The sequence below is a fragment of the Hesperophylax consimilis genome, chromosome 3 (genome assembly GCF_061612785.1).
Source record: "Hesperophylax consimilis isolate HC1 chromosome 3, BYU_Hcon_1.0, whole genome shotgun sequence".
NCBI lineage: Eukaryota > Metazoa > Arthropoda > Insecta > Trichoptera > Limnephilidae > Hesperophylax > Hesperophylax consimilis.
Window position 1 is genome coordinate 10,591,035 of NC_142838.1, and position 20,121 is coordinate 10,611,155.

General features: G+C 37.0%; 2 protein-coding genes across 3 annotated transcripts in view; one reads left to right on the top strand and one right to left on the bottom strand.

The window, feature by feature from the left end:
• Nucleotides 1-8,452, top strand: part of LOC149424925 (rho GTPase-activating protein conundrum-like) — a 64,074-nt gene extending 55,622 nt beyond the window's left edge. Inside the window, exons 5-12 of one of the 2 annotated variants that reach the window (XM_089647833.1) lie at nt 632-861; nt 2,232-2,337; nt 2,467-2,623; nt 2,743-2,902; nt 3,014-3,180; nt 5,768-5,945; nt 6,398-6,581; nt 6,829-8,452. In XM_089647833.1, the coding sequence (XP_089503959.1) occupies nt 632-861; nt 2,232-2,337; nt 2,467-2,623; nt 2,743-2,902; nt 3,014-3,180; nt 5,768-5,945; nt 6,398-6,581; nt 6,829-7,012 (1,366 nt within the window). In that variant the 3' untranslated portion in view covers nt 7,013-8,452. The remainder of the gene's footprint in view (nt 1-631; nt 862-2,231; nt 2,338-2,466; nt 2,624-2,742; nt 2,903-3,013; nt 3,181-5,767; nt 5,946-6,397; nt 6,582-6,828) is intronic. The other variant, XM_089647842.1, reaches the window with a different exon arrangement.
• A 59-nt stretch (nt 8,453-8,511) lies between these two features.
• Nucleotides 8,512-20,016, bottom strand: Cdc2rk (cyclin-dependent kinase 10). The gene is made up of 8 exons (XM_089647854.1): nt 19,884-20,016; nt 19,691-19,809; nt 17,737-17,809; nt 17,452-17,626; nt 17,166-17,368; nt 14,237-14,464; nt 10,249-10,467; nt 8,512-9,243 (listed from the first exon to the last, which is right to left on the bottom strand). Exons 1-8 carry the CDS (start codon nt 19,900-19,902, stop codon nt 9,050-9,052), a joined length of 1,230 nt encoding a protein of 409 aa, XP_089503980.1. The 5' UTR covers nt 19,903-20,016; the 3' UTR covers nt 8,512-9,049.
• Nucleotides 20,017-20,121: the final 105 nt, after the last annotated feature.

Consider the following 20,121-nt stretch of genomic DNA (forward strand, 5'->3'; position numbering starts at 1 on the left):
TACCTACATATTTGAGAGAAAAAGATTTATGAAGCCAAGTAAGATTTTAGGTTGTGGTTAAACAAAGTGGGTACCTCCCATAGAGCTATACGATTATAGGTGCTATTGCGTAACTAATATGTTTTCGAAACATATTCCTCACTCATTACCATGTGATAACCTGCGCACGAAGACAGGATTCGGTAGTTTTAGCTAGAGCGTTGGGAGAGTTGGAGGTCAGATGGAGGTAAAAGAGTGGAACCTATTTTTTCGCTTCATGTCTCATCTAAATAATATAATAAATCAATGGTACCTCCATATTATTAAACAAAATTGATATGACACAAACAGGCACACATAATATTATTGCTATCCAAAAATTGAAAATTTTTACTTTTGGGTGTAAGTATTTATAGAATATTATACTCGTATTTGGTTGGGTTGGTAACTACTGAACTTTTAGAAACATATTTTGATAACTGATCATTCTAAATTTCCTACATGATTTCGCTTAAAACGACACACTTTCATATTGGCAAGTACAAAACTTGCCTTTTGGAAAATTGAGGATACACTTTTCTTCGGCTGACATGTTCACTTGGTTCACAGCGAAGAAGAAGCCAAAAAATGATAACTTGAATTATTTTTTCAGTGACAACTACCCCATCCCCATTCTGAAGCAGAGCCTGTACCGGACGCCCTCTGCACCCCCGGTCACCTTCTCCGGGGGCTCTCCGCCCCTGGTCCCCTTGCCTGTCAGTCCCCGCCGCGAAGGGGGCGTGGGGCACTCGCCCCCGGAGCACCTGCCCTACCTGCAAGCCCATCATCAGGAGCTCTTTAAACCATCCGAGCTGCACTGGGCAGATGTAGCTTCCAATACAGGTAAATTACTTTTAGGATTCTGCTGTTGAGAGCTCTGTTTTAACCTCTCTTTCAGTTACAATTTAAGCACATCACATTAATAGCATAATTTTTTAATTATACTTTCAAGCTAATAACACTTCAAATGATATAACTTTAGGTCACTAAATTTGGGGTACCTACCAATTGCTTATTTTTTCATCTCCTATACTAAGTAGGTATTTGAAGTACCTAGCCACAAATATATTTTATAATATTTTGTAGCAAATCAACTGCACTACAAGATATTTTTTATTATTTAACCTTTAGGAGAGTATAGTCGTACCGCGTACATCCGTAAAAACTATGTGTAAAGGAGTATGCTCGTACACCTTACGGCGGTGTTTGTAGGAGTCCTCCTAATATGTAATAATAAATATTTTTATTATATTAACTGTTTGGGTGCCAATCGTCGATTTTCGTCGATTCGTGTTTTAGCGAAGATTGCCGATCGTCGATTTCCGTCGATTGCATCAGTCGTGTTCTGATTCGCGCGTACGTCTGTACGTAAAATTCTCATTTTTTCGAAACGCCTGGACTTCGGGATCCTCCTCCGCGTGATTCTAAACCAATATTCTTTAATAAAATACCGAAAAAAATCATCGAAATCCTTGAAAATTCAAAGAATTTATGGGGTTTTAAAAAAATATACAGGGTGTCCGGAAACTCGTAGTACAAGCGGGAAACTGGTGAATCTACATCACATTTGGAGTCGATTTTGTAGTATATTTTTTTTTTTTTGAGCTTTCGTTATCGAGTAAATCGAGTTTGAAGTTGATTTTTTTTTTTTTTTTTTTAATCAAATTCTTATAAATTATTACTGAAGATCAAAGTACCCAACTAATTAAAACTATTTGAAAGTAAAACAAATGAAGAAACTCGGATTTGAAGCATTATTTTGAAATCACCCTTCATTTAACCCGGTGTAATCATAAAATATTTCTGCTCTGCAGGGTTAAAACATCTGTTATTCAACCCTAAACACCAGAAAAAACTTTAACCCTAAAATAGCCGAAAAATATTTTTGTTTGGTTTTTTTTTTTTTTGAAAATGCTCAAATCAAAAAACTTTATGTTTTTTTGGGTTCCCCATGTGGTGTAGATTCTCCAGTTTCCCGCTTGTACTACGAGTTTCCGGACACCGTGTATAGTTTCATAAAAAATAATGTTTTTTTGGTGGCATTTTACAAGCAACTGTATGAATTTTTTTGGCATTCAAACGGTTAATAACTGAATAATTCGGTTGTTTTTATCGGTTTTTTCATTTTTAAATTAAATCTGGCGGACCCGATGGGCCACTTTCGTCCATAGTGCAAACTGTCCATATTATTAATATTTATCATTTATTTTCAGAGGGCATAGAGCTATTAGGATATCAAAGATTTGGAACCATCCAAGGACCAAGATTAGGAAGAGACAGAATGGCAACAGCATTACTACAAGACCATCAACCTTTCAGGTAAACACTTAGCCCCTTATCAATTTATTTATGACGGCAAAATGCATTTGTCCCAATCAAAGGGATAACTTATATTATCAAATTTGATTCATGCTGACATTATTGATGATAAATGCTTATTTTCAACAGACGGAAACAATCTCACTCATCTATCACACGTGCCCACAGCGTGGCATCGGAGAGATTTGGAAATGATAAAAGTAATCTCTCCCGAGCGTCCTCGCACGAAGTCTTAAGTTTCGAGCAGAAATTCAAGAAAGACACAGAGAACTTTGTAGTTGATGAGGTAATTTTCAAAAATATTCCTCACCTCCATCATGTTTAAACTGTCAATATTTTATAGCACCTTTTAAGAGAGGGAAGTGTAGTGAATTTGCTATAAATAATTTGATGGTTTGTTTGCAGATGTGGCCAGAAGATGGTATTGCCGTCAATATCGAAGAACTCTCAGAAACACATCTACGAAAGCTAATGCCGTTATTGTGGCTTGATCTTACCGCATTGTATGACAGACATAATCTGCCTTTCCAAAAGAGGAAACCTTACAAGAAGAAGCGAAAAGAAGGTAAATTATTGATACCAAATTTAAAAATCTTCATTTTCAATCATTTTTCTCAGTATGTATAAAAACATTTGAAGAAATGAAGTTTTTGTCTCAAACTGTTTTTAATTTCAGAAAACAACGTTTTTGGTGTCTCTCTTTTGACGCTAGTACGAAAAGACCATTTGGTGGCTGGAGAAGCAGGAACTGTTGTCCCAAAAATCTATCGCCTTCTATTAGACGCACTAATTAATAGAGTTTACGAAGAAGGCATCTTGAGAATTGCTGGAAACAAACACAAAGTAAGTTATTTAATGTAATTATTAATAATAATAATAATAATAATATTGGACAATTTTTATAGCGCCGCTTTTGTGAGTTATCACCTCAGGGGCGCTTTACAGTTGATGCAGGTATTACAAAAAAAATATATATATATATTACCAATATAAAGTGGTAAAGTAAAATGAAGAACAGGAACAGGTGACATGAAGACAGAAGATGGAGACTGCAGCAAGAATCCTAGGTGGTGAAGAGGCTGGTCCAGCTGCCGCAGCGAGAGAGACTACCGCGTCCACCAACAGTGCCAGCACGAGGTTCGTCATCCGTTCAGGTATGTGTCTGCTGCTAATAAAGCGCTGACATGTGTCTGCTGCTATTAAAGCGCTGACACAATATCCTCACATAGATAACAGACCTTGGCAGCACCGCTGTGACGTTCGACGAAGATAGAAAATGGAGACTCTGCAGCAAGAATCCTAAGTGGTGAAGAAACTGGACCAGCTGTTGCAGGGAGAGAGTCTTCCTCGTCCACCAACAGTACCAGCACGAGGTTCGTCATCCGTTCAGGTATGTGTCTGCTGCTAATAAAGCGCTGATATGTGTCTGCTGCTATTAAAGCGCTGACACAATATCCTCACATAGATAACAGACCTTGGCAGCACCGCTGTGACGTTCGACGAAGATAGAAAATGGAGACTCTGCAGCAAGAATCCTAAGTGGTGAAGAAACTGGACCAGCTGTTGCAGGGAGAGAGTCTTCCTCGTCCACCAACAGTACCAGCACGAGGTTCGTCATCCGTTCAGGTATGTGTCTGCTGCTAATAAAGCGCTGATATGTGTCTGCTGCTATTAAAGCGCTGACACAATATCCTCACATAGATAACAGACCTTGGCAGCACCGCTGTGACGTTCGACGAAGATAGAAAATGGAGACTCTGCAGCAAGAATCCTAAGTGGTGAAGAAACTGGACCAGCTGTTGCAGGGAGAGAGTCTTCCTCGTCCACCAACAGTACCAGCACGAGGTTCGTCATCCGTTCAGGTATGTGTCTGCTGCTAATAAAGCGCTGATATGTGTCTGCTGCTATTAAAGCGCTGACACAATATCCTCACATAGATAACAGACCTTGGCAGCACCGCTGTGACGTTCGACGAAGATAGAAAATGGAGACTCTGCAGCAAGAATCCTAAGTGGTGAAGAAACTGGACCAGCTGTTGCAGGGAGAGAGTCTTCCTCGTCCACCAACAGTACCAGCACGAGGTTCGTCATCCGTTCAGGTATGTGTCTGCTGCTAATAAAGCGCTGATATGTGTCTGCTGCTATTAAAGCGCTGACACAATATCCTCACATAGATAACAGACCTTGGCAGCACCGCTGTGACGTTCGACGAAGATAGAAAATGGAGACTCTGCAGCAAGAATCCTAAGTGGTGAAGAAACTGGACCAGCTGTTGCAGGGAGAGAGTCTTCCTCGTCCACCAACAGTACCAGCACGAGGTTCGTCATCCGTTCAGGTATGTGTCTGCTGCTAATAAAGCGCTGATATGTGTCTGCTGCTATTAAAGCGCTGACACAATATCCTCACATAGATAACAGACCTTGGCAGCACCGCTGTGACGTTCGACGAAGATAGAAAATGGAGACTCTGCAGCAAGAATCCTAAGTGGTGAAGAAACTGGACCAGCTGTTGCAGGGAGAGAGTCTTCCTCGTCCACCAACAGTACCAGCACGAGGTTCGTCATCCGTTCAGGTATGTGTCTGCTGCTAATAAAGCGCTGATATGTGTCTGCTGCTATTAAAGCGCTGACACAATATCCTCACATAGATAACAGACCTTGGCAGCACCGCTGTGACGTTCGACGAAGATAGAAAATGGAGACTCTGCAGCAAGAATCCTAAGTGGTGAAGAAACTGGACCAGCTGTTGCAGGGAGAGAGTCTTCCTCGTCCACCAACAGTACCAGCACGAGGTTCGTCATCCGTTCAGGTATGTGTCTGCTGCTAATAAAGCGCTGACATGTGTCTGCTGCTATTAAAGCGCTGACACAATATCCTCACATAGATAACAGACCTTGGCAGCACCGCTGTGACGTTCGACGAAAATAGAAGATGGAGACTCTGCAGCAAGAATCCTAGGTGGTGAAGAAACTGGACCTGCTGCTGCATCGAGAGAGACTACCGCGTCCACCAACAGTGCCATATATTTAATCAATGAAAATAATATTAACAACTCTCAACGAAAATAAAAAGATAACGGTGGAAACTGGTACTCGAACCAAGATCCTCTAGTCTTACCGGTTATGATATTTGTCATTTTTAAATTGAAATATGAGATCGATTAAAACTATCTAAATTAATTAGGTCTCAGTAGCTCAAGTGATGTATTGGTTCCGGTAAAACTAGAGAATTTGGGTTCGAATCCCAGTTTTGACCTTTTTATTTTCGGTGTCTTATTCTATTCTCATACAATTATTCAAATTATTTTCAATACTTAAATATACAATGAGGTGAACTTCAGTAATCCTAATAATTTTATTAATTATTAATGAATATTTTAATAATTTTGCATAAAATGTTAAAATGTGAAATGCTAATGATATAATTGTTTCAGGTGGAACTCCTCTGTAGTGAAATAGAACGTAGTTTTTATACTGAACCTCGAGTGGTGGAAGAAGCCATTGCTGCTGCAGGTTCCCACGACGTTGCTGCTACACTCAAAAGGTTCCTCAGGGAACTTCCACAACCAATTCTCACTACAGAGCTGGTGACTCTGTTTTATCAAACTCACGGTATGTAGCTTTTGCAATCTTAAGATTTTCTGTTTCATGTTTAACAAATCAAACAGAAAAAAATCTGCAGTTCCTCACGTGCCTCTATGTTCCAATGTTCAAATCTCCATCTTTTGATTAATACTCCTTAAATAGACAGAATCTTATTTCTTTAGTTATTTTGTCTGTTTTGGTTAAGCTTCTTTGTACGGTTGGAGAGTAGACATGAGACAAAGGGGAACTGGTAGAATGAGACCTCTTCAACATTGTTCTCCGTGGGTTAAAACTGTTAACATTCACCATCCCCGCAGAGCAAATGACTGCATCAGATGTGGTTTAATATTGTCCACCTTAAAATCTGAACAAGCTTTCTAAGAACCTTGCTTGTAATACTGGTTATCACAATAAATTAGTGTGCACAATTGGTGATGTTCCTTCAGATCAAATGAACGTAGCATCTTTTGTTGTTTTAGCGCTGGATGGCCCCGCACAAGGCAGAGCTTTGAATCTTTTAGTTCTACTGATGACATTTGAGCATAGAGCCACTTTGCTGGAGCTACTCCTGCTGATGAACCAGATCTGCCGATGCCAAGCTTCTAACAAGATGTCCGAGCATAATGTGGCCATGATCATCGCGCCAACCCTATTCCCCCCCAGGTGAGATTCTTGCCCTTCTTTTGAAGATGACCACATTATCATATTCAAACAAGAAGTTCAAATTTATCTCTTATTTTTTGAAAGTACATGTCAATCGTACGCAATTTTTGAACTGATTCAATAAAATTAAAACAGACCATGTGTTAATATGAGATTAAATAATCAAATGCAGTTGAAGATGGTAGGACCGTACTTATTCTAAGACAAAGGTAATTTTAAGAGGTGTTTTTTTTTTTGTCCATTGCAGTCTCGTGATGAGACCGAGCGATGGTTTGGAGGCCCAGCTGCAGATGGCTGCTAACAGTTGCCGTGTGACAGAAGCCCTCATGAGGTACAGCGATAACCTGTGGCTCGTACCTCCCACACTGGCTTCACAACTCGACAGGAAGCCTCATGTACGTAGAACTAATGGACACACGGGAAACTCATGAAGCCTACATCATGAGTCAAACTCATGATCACCGTATCATGAATCAGACTTAGGAAACTCACGATTGTAACCTCATTATTTCTTTTACACTGAGGAAACAAATGATCGCTTCATCGTGATTTCTTTCCAATGAGCCATTTGGATATATATTATGTGGACCATAAAATAAGATTTATTTGTTTTTACCTTGTGACACCAGCTTATTATTTATAAAATCTTATCAAATCTCTCAGATTGTTGATAAAATCAAGAGCATTTGTTACCCATTAAATTTTTCTTTGATAAATCTCGCAGATGTGAAAATAAGTTGCATATATTTTTGAAGAAAATTTGTACATATTTATTATAAATTCGCTTATTGACTATTTGAACGTAAAGACATTCATTTATGAACGTATTTCTATATATTTATAAATTTCAAAAATACTGAAAAATAATTTAAGTTAGCAAATTATTCCCATTAAGATTTGGGCCAATAGAAAATTAATATAAATCAATGAGTCAATTTCTTTGTGCCTTTGCGAAATCCAATACTATATTCAAATATTATTATGTATTAATATACTTATTAACATTTTGTTTGTACATCGTCAATGGTAATTAGTTAGTTGTCGCTCTAAATGTTTTTATCGAATATAAATTATCATCGCTTAGCTATATAAGTATCGCACAGTAAACTTATGACCATTTCTGCACTGTAAATATCATGAGCTTCGAGGTCTTTTTAAATAAGTCGCTTTACGAAATAAGTTACCAACAATGTGATTCATTATATTTAAAGACTCACAGATTTTTTTATAATTTTCAATACAATTATTTATTATTACTTTTAGTAGGGAATGTGTTGAATAAGGTTTTCATTATTCAATGGAAAGTGTAGGTTTTATACCTAGTAGCCAAAGCAATATCAAAGAAATATTATTAAAAACACTTCTTAGTTTTTACATATTTCACTAAGAATAAGCAACATTTTCTGAATTCTTGTGTCGATGTACATAATAGTAATTATACGCTTTTCTCTTCCGATGTTGATATTGTTATTGTATTAGTAACCATGATTTTAGCAACTTTGGCACAATAATTTCGAGTTGAGCCTGCAGCTGTCTTCCAATTTCAATGCACACTTCTTTACTTTGAAAACTTAAATACAAATACCAATAAAAAGATGACCATAAAAAAATATTATTGACTTTGAAAAAAAATCGAAAATAAACTGAAATTTTGATAATCAATGAGCATTATTTGGCTTAACTGAAAGAATCTTATCGGTTTCTCTAACGAATCGGAAGACACCAATGAATTTATATTTATTTCTTTGAACAAACTTTTCTACTTATTTGCTTGTACAAAAAGAAGACTGATATTAATTTGAAATGTACTGTTTAATTTGTTTATAATAAAATTATCTAATTGTGTACCCATAATTCTTTTTAGCATAAATACATTTGAAAAATACAAAATTTGTTTCAATTCTACCCTTAAAACAAAATAGTTCTCATACATAATGGCATATTTATTTATTTAACACGTGCAAAAAATATTATTACACCAGATTCATCATTTAAAATACAAAAACAAACATTCAAGTTATTTAAATGTATTGGAGTTTGTCGTCCACACACAGTGAAAAATTCGCCAAGATATCCGTTTTTTATGTTTTCAAAATGTTCAAACAATGAGTACATATGAAAAATAATTCACTACTCTTAATGAAACAATTTTTTCTCACTCTCATAGATATGGAATAAGTAGGTTGACTTTAGCTGTACCATAAACAACAATAATAATATGCTGGCATTCAATCTGTAGGCGCTAATAGCTCCGTTGTAACTTCTGACTGAATGACGATAAGTGGTAGAGCCGTAAGCTCTTTTGTTCTGGACCCAGAGATCACGAGTTCAAAATCCTGAATGTGTAATTAAAACGGAGCTCTCAGCGGCAGGACTATAATTTGCCAGTTTAATAAATGTATATCATTTATCAGTCACAACTTCTGCGCAGACGTGGTGTCTATCTATTCAACATCTATGAGTGACTCCTAGTCGATTCGCCTCTTCTTTACCAGCGACCCGAGGAGGTCGGAGATGTAGGGCAGGTTATTGGTCTGGTCGTTGGCCCCCGTGTCTCCGGAAGCCAAGGACAGGGACTGAGCGGCACCCCCGCCGGCGGTCTTGGCCTGCCCCTTCATATTGCGGTGCTGGGGGAAGCTAGGCATCAGCTTTGGATCGCAGGCTAAATAAATACATATTAGCGGTTAGCGAAAGAAAAAAATCCTATTGTGATAAGTGAAAGATTCAAATTATGGGGCTGGCAGATTACGCTATACACATCACAGCTTGGCGTATTTCAGTAAATCGCTCGCCAAACACTACCAATGGGAAAGTATGGCGAGCGACATGCTGAAATAGGCCAACCATGAGAATATAGCGTGGTCCATCGTAGGCTTTGTTATAGCTAGACCACAGTGCACATATGCAAGTCTCTTGCAATGTGCAGAATGGGATTATTTATTGGTACATCAGTGAAGAAGAAGATAATACTAATAAATCTAAATGAAACAAAACACAGAAAATAAAAAAGGTCATGGTCTCAACTGGAAATCGAACCCAGGATCTCTGTCTTACCGGGACAACACCTCTAGCCAGTAGCCATTGGGACATAATTGTTTGTGTCATTTTGGTTTGTTTTTTTTTGTTCTTTCATCCTGCGTTCGATTCCCAGTTGAGACAGACACCTATTGTTTTTTCATCCTGCGTTCGATTCCCAGTTGAGACCGTTACCTTTTTTATTTTTGTGTGCCTTGTTCTATTTCATGTTTCGTTTAGATTTATTAGTATTATCTTCTTCTTTAATGATATATTACATTGATGGATATAACCTTCAAAAGTTGTTAATAGAAAAGTTATTACAATAAAAATTGATTTATTAGTACATATGTAGTTCTCTAGTATTCGTTGGTGGCTTGTCACATCGCACTTGCCTCTCGAAACACGCTTCTTTCCAGATGATGCTAAGGAATGGCATTTTGTTTTTGGTTAAACTCTAGTAAGATTTATAATTTAGGAACTATTTAAATGAGAACCAGTATTTTTGGTCACTAAATTGATAAGAGGTCAGCTCCACTTTGAACTGTACCCGTTTATACCTAATTCTCAGCCAAATTTTGATCAAATTGTAATTAGCTGTCAAGCATAACAGTTAGGTTGTGGCAATAAAAAATAAAATGAGTTAACTTACGTAGTGGTGGTTCCTTGAAATATGAACTCTGCAGGCACTCCTCGGCCGTGGCCCGCTTGTTGGGGTCATACATGAACAGAAAGTTAAGTAGCCTCAGACCAGCGGCAGACAGCCATGGGAACCTCTGCTTCAGGTTGTTATACGGCTGCTGCTTCAGGGTGAAGTTCTGCAGGGCCGGGAGGGAACTGAACTCGGGCCAGATGGCATCGGAGGGGGTACCTGAATATTGTTTGAACATCAAAAACAATGAAGAGAACAATATAATTGTGTGTTGTGGGCCTGTCGAGTGTGCCCGAAATAAAGTCAATTTCCAAGTTGAAAAATTTTTTGAATATCGAAATACTTGGGTCTAGGAGCTGAAAGGTCGTATGTAAATTGGCGAAATCTATTATCTTTCAAAATGTCATTATCTGTTCGGAGATCAAGATCACATTATCAAATATATCTGTGACACAATAAAATTTTGATGTTTGCAAAAATATTGCCAATGAATTGCCAAGCTATAATGTCCAATGCCCTGAATTGCCAAGCTATAATGTCCAATGCCCTGAATTGCCAAGCTAAAATGTTGAGCGGCCCGACATGAGCCGGCTGGCACTATTTTTGTAATAACTTACATAACTGCAAAACTATGTTTTTGTAAATTGTACCATCTTACCAGATAATGTGTCCATTTATTTATAAAAATTGTATACATATATCCTTTGTAGTTTCCCCAGGATATGTATTCAGAAGAAAGTTTTTTTTTCTCTTCAATGTTATTAAAAAATATTATTTAATGAAGAAATAAAAAAATGTATTACCATGATTATAGAATTATGACATTAGACACAGTATTTGCAATGCACTTTTTCGCATATAAAACAATATACAGTGAAACTCTCTTAAGAAGTTTTCCAAGGGACCGGGGAAAAAAAACTTCTTAAGTGGGAAAACTTCTTAAGTGGGATTCAATTTTAGCCATTTAATAACTCGAGTCCGGGGCATACGTCATTACTATGTCTACCTACGTTAAATTGTCGTGAAAACAAGCTCATATGATCCAAGCGGTCAAAAAAAATAAATATATATATATACATCTTCTAGTTGTCATGGTAATTAGTATTACATATGTATTTAGAAAAAGGTGGGAATGTGAAATAAATGAAAAATGGTAGAACATAGTTGATTATAAAAAGTTTATTTACATACCTACATATAAATAAATTTTTTTTTTCGAAGTATTTATCTATAGTAGATTGCTTAACTCTATTATTGAATTCTTTTGTTGTAAAATTTTGACTAAACATTACAAATCAAAACAAAACCATCCCATGGACAAAGTAAACACAATTTTAAAACTGTTAAAGTACATCCCTCGAAAAAGCCACTCGAATTTGGATAGTAAAAGTTGCAGCATTCCAAAAGGTTCATACTGTTGATCTTATTTTAAATTGGTGTAAAGGCAATGGATTATACATATTTACTTGTTAGTGATTACTCACTCTTAACTTGACAGTTGAAGACAGAGCTGTGGATATACGCCGTCTCTTTTTTACGCTTTCGTTTACTATATGAACTGAGGGAGAAAGAAAGACTTGTTGTGGTTAATTTTACCAAGCGGTTTGATAAAAGGACACCGCAAGTAATTTTGTTAACCGCAAACTAATGATAGCAGGTTCTTTGCCTCAGAACCGTTTGCGTACTGCAACCCTGCCATGGCACTGCACAGAAAAATCTCACAAAGTCTACGCGGCAAACTGCTTATTAGTTGGCGGACTTTAACTTTTTTGCACGCTTGCTGCTTGCTCCAATGGCATTTGAGAGACTATTGTTATGATGTATTTTCGCCAGGCACAGTCGACTATCGTATATTTTTAAAGTTATTTTAATCCTTTTCTAGAAATTCCTTATGAAAATAATATGCGCAGCTCAATATTATGTACCTGTAGGTTAATTTATGGTCCTACCTAACTAGCAGACATCGAATAGCTACGATTTCGCACATAAATAAATGGCTTGATGCTTGAATCAGAAAGTTATATCATACAAGCTGTTTGACGCTGGAATTATGTATAATCTGTGAACGCATCCAAAAACTAGAAAAATCATTTGCGAAGTTTCGTTTCAATCTACATTTTAAATTTATGCATATGTATTTCCTAACCTTCAAACTTAATTTACGACAAATGTCAGATGAAACATGATGCACGGCAATTTTTGATGTTTGAATGAAACAAACGTAATTATAATGCATATTTTACCATCTCCCCCGCCATATAATCATGTTGTTATGTATAAAGGTGAAATATTCCGTATTAACCGTGATCCGATAGATTATCAAAAGTTTTTCGTGTTTTACAAATTCGATGGAATAAAAATTTTATACAATAATATTACGAAACATCTCTATGTTCATTATCAAAGAGAAGATTATTGAAGCAGGCGTCAAATGTATGCAAATGTAGATCTAGCCCACATTGTCATTAAGGTTGAGTTTAATATAATCTTTCATGTTATTTCGGCCTTAAAGACGCTTGCATATTTGTTACATAATTCCGCATTGTTTATTCGTTCCATTGCTATTTTACCTAGTTAGGGGATTAGGAGACGGGGTATTTGGTTTATTTATTGGATGTTTATTGGTTACGGCAGGTTACGGCTTACGGCCCGGCGGCCGACAAAGGGTTTTATGGTCTCAGGTACTAGGTATGGGTTTCAGTCAACGTCTTTCAATTTATGACTTGGAAAAAGGTTCATTTTAGATATTTTGCGACACAATATTTCGTTTGTGTTGATTTTACCGCCGGATTTCTAAAACCTCTTGCGGGAAGCAGTTTTAGCCCTAAAACTTCTTATGTGGGAAAAAATCGTGTTTTTTGTATGGAATTTTCAAGGGACCAAAAATCAAAACTTCTTAACCGTGAAAACTTCTTAAGTGGGAACTTCTTAAGCGAGTTTTACTGTATTTGCAACTCTTCACTTCTTCAAATACAAGCTAGATTAATATTAAGATACATTATTTCCTTGCCAAGCGAACTCAATATATTTTAGCTTGCTTTTTAAGGTTCAAAATACCATAAAATCGAGACAAGTGCAGTGGGTTCCTAGCATATGCTATATACTTGTTCTAGTACTATGGGCCAGTATATTATGGGGGATGTTGATGTTATTAATTGGTAATAAATCTAAAATAGACAAATAGTCTGGTAAGGTACTATACGAGGAATGTTTCAACGTCAGAACAGTGTTTTCAGCAGTTTATTTGTCATAATTTCATGAATAGTGTACTGACTACAGCAAAACAAATGCTATTTAAAATTAGTATCCTCGCGTATAGCACCATGCTGATTGCAGTGGGGAATTTGTGAAAAAATCAACTCGTAAATTAGCCTGCCTAAAACATTCGACATTTTGAAAGCTCTCGATCTCCCAATGACATATGAGCATAGATATACCATCCATGCAGCATAGAAAATCACTTTCCTCTAATAAAATCATAGAGAATATGTGTAATATGGCTGATATCTAGGTTTCCGACCTATATACGGATTATGTTCCAAGCCGAGATAAGCTCCAAATTCCAACCAAGCCGAGCTTTAAGTCAACCGATATACCGGGCCTATCCTAGTTCCACCACATTTCAAGGGTTTAAAAGCTGCTAAATAATACACATGGCATTTAAAATATGGAAAACAAAGAACACCTTATTTACAAACAAGGTGTAAATATTATACACCGCTTAAGGTTGGAAGAGTGAAACCTTAACTTATTATCATCAGGGCATAAGCATATTATTATATTAACACGGCGTAGGTATATTTAAGCCGGCCTTATACTGAGCTTAACTATACCAACCCTGATCGGGCGTGTAAGAATCTAATAAATAAGGCGGACAAAAATAAGGAGAGCTTGTTTATAGCTAACGTTTTATATGAAATGGAGATATGAATGAGTGATTTGAAGTTATACAGAATGAATATGGAGAAATGATGCGGAATATACTAACCCAGAAGATCCACAATCAACTCCAGTTGCGCAATCTCTGATCGACCGGGCAACAGAGGCTTGTGGGCGAGCAGCTCCCCGAGGATGCAGCCGGCGGCCCACATGTCCAGGGCGGGCGTCTGCAGCGTGGCCTGCAGCAGCAATTCAGGGGCACGGTACCACAGTGTGACCACGCGCGGGGTCATGCCCTTGCCGGGGAGCCCCAGCCAGCGGGCTAGCCCAAAGTCAGCTGGAATAACCAATTATACTTTACATAGATAATATGTCATCATTGGTTCCATGACTAAACAGAACATTGAAGAAAAGGGAAGAAAAGGAACAAACAAAACAAAAACAAAACCTAATAACCTAATTTTATGATAAATTCAGTTAAATTTAATTTCAAGACAATGTCCATATATAATACACAATTCAACCTATTCTTCTTCTTCTGATTGCCCTCTCTTATCGTCTTTTGTTTGTTTAGTTTGTCTCCTATCGAAAGAACTCTAAAGAACTTATAATGATATGATGGTTGAGATCCGCCAAGTTGGCAAATATGGAAAATTTTGAGGGAGGCTGTGTCTTAACAGGTTCACTGCCAGCCTTGGACAGTGAAGGCTTGGAAAACTCTGATATTAATTTATTTAATTCAATTGTACAATTTTTTCATAACATTACAGATTAGGGTTCAAGTCGTTATAATTGTACCGTTTAAACAATGTATTTGCAGTGCCAAAAAACTTGTAAGTGCACTGACTATATATCTAACATATCGATCTTTTGATCAATTGCATTTAGAAGTGCATGACTCTCCCCAAGAGTGAGTTCATGAAAAAATTAGTGCGGCTGGCTCTACAATAAAGTAGGTTATGGCGACGTCCTCGAGAGTGAGACTCCGGTACAAAGAAATTTATTTGAGCTTTTTTTTTTTTTACAGTGAATACCTCACAAGAGTCCCAACTGCTCCCGTCTGGAGCCAGCGAGACTATGGCATCCCCAATTGGGGGATGTTGTGAGGCTGAAGGTAAGTGGGGAAGGGAAAGAGGAAGGTGGGGAAGTACCTGGCTATTCAGATCTAGTCACTAAACACGGCTAAAGCAATTTGGAGCATCGTTTCAATTCTGAATGGTGGTCTTACACCAGGGCGATACTGGTAGTATCTTCCACTCTGGAACGTGCCGCAAATATACTATATATTATTTTAATTAATTAATTGTGAAATAACACAAATTAATCAAATAAAATTTATTTGCGCACGCCGGGTTCGAACCCGCGACCTTCAGAATGGCAGTCCAATGCGTTACCACTGGACTATGCCGGCCGTCAGCTAGAATCGCTAGAATCTCATTGTTGCCATTAGAATATATCCGTTTAGTAAAAGATAAAAATATTTAATCAGAGCAATACCTCTACATGTCTCTAAGGAGTGATAATTGGTCCGAGATATAAGTAGATGGTTATAGCCAGAGGATATATCCATAGAAAAGCAAAATATAAAAATCTTTCAATACACAAAATGTATGTTACTTCGTGTGGGACTCAAATGATTGAATTTGACTCCAATACACTTAAGACTAGTGTTATATAATAGCCTCAGCGTTTGTGCATTGTGAAACAAATATGAATTTCTAATTACAAAGCCAAGAAGCTTGAATGCTCTGCTTACTAAATCATTTATGTGTTGGTGAAAAGTTAGTTTGTTTTCATAAATAAACCCTAGATCTTTAATTTGGTTTAAGCGTTGGAAAACAATTTCATAATCAAAACATACGGATTCTTCGATCTTGTATACAAACGATATTGCACTTAGGTGTACTGAAGCTTAGGTCATTTATTTTGGCCCAGTTTGAGATACGGTCGATATCAAGTCGAAGAAGAATGCAGTCAAGAAGGTTTTTAATTGGACAATATAGTTTAAGTAAATAAATACAAAAAGCAAATAGTGCAAATGAATTATGATTGAGCCAATAGCGTTAATGAATAGCAGAAATAAAAATGGTCCAAGGATAGACCCCTGAGGAACTCCAGAAAAAAATATAAATTCAAGAGAACTGCAACCCTTTTAAAAAACAAACTGTCTACGATTTCAGAAATACGAAGCAAAAAAAATGGTGTAGAGTCTTGTGGAATAACCAAAAGAAGCTAACTTGTTTAGGGAAATGTCAATGTCAATCTTGTTGAATGCTTTTTCCAGGTCAAAATAAGCAACATCAACCTGGTCACCCTTGTCAAGAGTTCTTGATAAGAAATCTGAGATGCATAGGAGGTTAGATGTTACTGACATCTGGGGTCTAAATCCGTGTTCAAATAAATTTCATTTAAATCAAATAAAGTTAACTTGCGCACGCTGGGATTTGAACCCGCGACCTCCAGCTTGCTGGTCGAGAGCCTTCCCCTCGACCACGCAGGGCTTGTAGTTTCTTTGCCTGAAGGAGTGATGGAATATGTGCTTTACAGCTTTGTAACATCAGTCAGTTATGGATCCATCATCATGTATAATACATATTCTCCTATGTACACTGCATCATGTATCACTTCTATGTAAAAGCCTTTTTAGGCGTATATATATATTTAAATAAATCATCTTCAGTGCTGTAATCCTCAGAGTCCTGGCCGCCTCTAGGAAACGACTCCACTTTTGCTGATAACTTTAGTTTCATATGCCCAAGGATGAAGTGTTGGTTTCTATCAACAAATTTTGGCCTCTCAAAACTACTTCATCCTGCAGGCTTATTTTAAAGAAGTTTTGACTGTCTTCCACCCTTGTTCTACCCAGAGGAGCTGTCCTAGCTTTGTGAAACACCCATTGCACCATTCATTCATTCTCTAAAACCGTTAAAGCATTTAAGCCTTTTCCTTTCAGAACAATAAAGTAATACTATTGTAAATAGCACCTTCCAAAAAGCAAACTTCTTTTTTTTTAAATTTAAAGAGCATTGAAAACTTACCAATCTTCACGCATCCTTTGTCCGTCAGCAATAAGTTAGATACTTTTAGGTCTCTGTGCACTATATAATTTGCGTGTAAATATTTCAACCCCTTGAGAACTTGCAGCATCAAGCATTTGACCTGAGATTCGGTGAAGGGGGAGGCCATGTTGTCCAGAAGAGAGGCTAGATCTTGCTCGCAATATTCCATAGACAAAAATATACTGCAAAAAAAATTAATGCCTTCTAAATTCAAAATAAAAATAAACAATACATAACAGATTTTTCAAAAAAATATTTTCATTACCTTTCGAGACTCCGTCCAACCAAGACTTCTTTCAACTGTACAATGTTTTCATGTCGACAAGCCAATAGAACCTGTATCTCCCTCAGGCCGCTTAGTGGAAGACCATCTTTTTCTACTTCCATTCGCACTTTCTTGAGTGCAACAATGTTTCCATTGACTTTATCTTTGGCACGATCTATGGATAATACCAAAAAACAATAAATCATTTCAATAGTAAAGTATATTTCGACATATTACGATTTACACGTTTTCCCTGTTATAAATTGAAAGAATTATAATACTTACAGACAATACCGTATGTTCCTTCTCCGATTCTATTCAATTTTTCAAATTCTCCAACAAATCTGCATCTACCAAGCTGAAAAGACATAACTATAAGTAATACATAACATGTTAAACTACCCTTATATTACTGTACTTTACGCGGCTAACTTATATTACTGTACTTTACGCGGCTAACGTTCTCACATAAAATTACAGATTGCTACATTAGCAGACCAGAGATCTCTTTCGAAAACCAATGTATAATAACTTGTGTATTTTGGTAAATTTTGTTTTTATAATTCGAATATATTTAATGTATTTTTATACACAGCTACAGTTGTTAGAGCCTGTTTTATTGCTTAAAAATATGACATTAAATTGTGAAGTAAATTAGAAACAGTGCTTATGTTTTATTCCCAGTGTAAGGGATATTTTCACATCCCTTACATAGACTGTAAAATAGGGCGCTGGTCAGTTCTGGGGTAGCCGCTTCGTCCACGCTTATTATGGGCCTGGTCCTGGGGTGCGAGTTCGCTGCTGCGATCGGGTATCCAAGAGAATTCAGGGTTCAAAAAAGTGCAGAGTCAAACAAGTTCCAGGGTTAAAGCAGGCAGAAATTAGTCAGGCAGGGCGTAGAGTCGTGAAGAGAGCAGTTGGCGAATGTTGTCCCAAATCCAAGACTAAGAAGTACCGAGGTTACTGATTTGCAAAGGGGCCCGCACCTGTATTTATTGCGGATCCCGACTCCTTGCTCCATTTTTTGTGATGTGCAAAGTTTCGCAAGTTGTATCATCGGCTACGTTCGCGTAGGCCGATATAAAATGCTCTTCTTCACAATCTTTCGCACGACCCAAACTATTTTCTTTTATTAATACCAAACACAAAGATACAAGAATATGGCAAGACAAACATCAGGGGAATCTTAATATATTTCTAAAAACTCAACATACATTATTTTTTAATTACTTATTATGCTAAAGAGAGTCCGGCCTTTCTACCTGTGTTCTTTGTATTGTAATTCCTTCAACCGAACTCTCGTGAAATAATCTAAACATAACAAACACAATGAATGATATTATTCAGTTTCATGTCTATAGTTTCGCTTTGGAATAACGCTGCTTCTCATTGGTCCTAGAGCGGTCACCCATTGGTCCGCCCTACTCGTAGTGAAGGGAAGCAGGGCATGGGTAAGCGAGGCTCAGGTGTTGAAGCTCAACGTAAATATAAACATCACCCTGCTCTCCGCACCCGTCATTTCATAATATGAGTTGGAGGGAGCACCTTGCTGAGCGCTCTTCGACGGTTGTGGCCACAACACCTCGTCTTCGATTACCCTGACAACTCATCCAGTACACCCTGTAAATATTTACCTAAACACCTCACTTTAAATAAGCACAGATTGTGGAAATTACACTTTGTTTCTACTTAATTACTACAAGAAACAACTATTTAGGTCGGGAGAGATTGTAAAAAAATGTATCAAAATTCTATTTTTATTCAATCATGTTCAAAATTTTCCTTAAAAACTAATCCTTTGCCGCGTTTGACGTTTGCGAAATTTTCGTTTTAATCTAAATAACCCAAACTAAGAACCTGTTTTGTGCACGTAGTTAGTAGTTGTTTCTTGTATTTATTGTTGAAACGAGGTGTTAATTTATAATCTGTGGCTAAAGTGCGGCGGTTAGGTAAATGTTTACCTTATTCCCTACTATTTGACAGCTTTCTTATAAAATTATGAGCACTATTGAAAACAAATGGTTGCCATTCTTTCAACTAGTCTGAAATCATTTATAGAAATATAACAATGTGGGCTGTTTTTCAAAAGAGGTTCTTAATAAAAATCAAATGGACTTTCATTAAAATAACAAATTCAATAGTGCTAAGCTCTCATGAAAGGGGTGAAACATAAAAGCCCCATATTATTAAAATTTATTTCCTTTCGTTCACAAATGTATATCAAAAATATTGTACTCACTGTGTCTTTCTCCGGAATTTCGATAAGTTTTCCTGTACGGAAAGACACCAAGACTCCCTTCCTGGCTGCAGAGCCTTGGGAATCGTTTTCATCTTTGGCTGGATTACTTTTATCAGAATCTATAAAACAAAACGAACAGTGAATTTATGAACTGTGGGTAATACAACAATGTAAGACATACCATTAAACTAACTTCTAGTTAATATCTCCATTGTTTATAATTAAAGAAAACAATAACACGTATAGGTTAGTTTATTAACGATATTCAAGCACGAAACAATCCCTATCACCGCATTGCATTGAAAATTATGACAACAACCGGCTGCCAAAATTATTACAATTTCTGTGGTTATAGAAATAGATAAAGAAATTTTAAAATCATGCGCAGTGCATAATCTTTGACAATAATTCAACATTGCTTTGGGAATGTA

What these genes read in the sequence shown, in the direction of transcription:
- Cdc2rk (XM_089647854.1), bottom strand. An exon ending in GTTGGACGGAGTCTCGAAAG is followed by an intron (nt 17,369 to 17,451) that starts GTAATGAAAATA and finishes TTTTTTTTGCAG; the next exon opens with TATATTTTTGTCTATGGAAT. An exon ending in TTTCAAGGAACCACCACTAC is followed by an intron (nt 9,244 to 10,248) that starts GTAAGTTAACTC and finishes GTATTTATTTAG; the next exon opens with CCTGCGATCCAAAGCTGATG.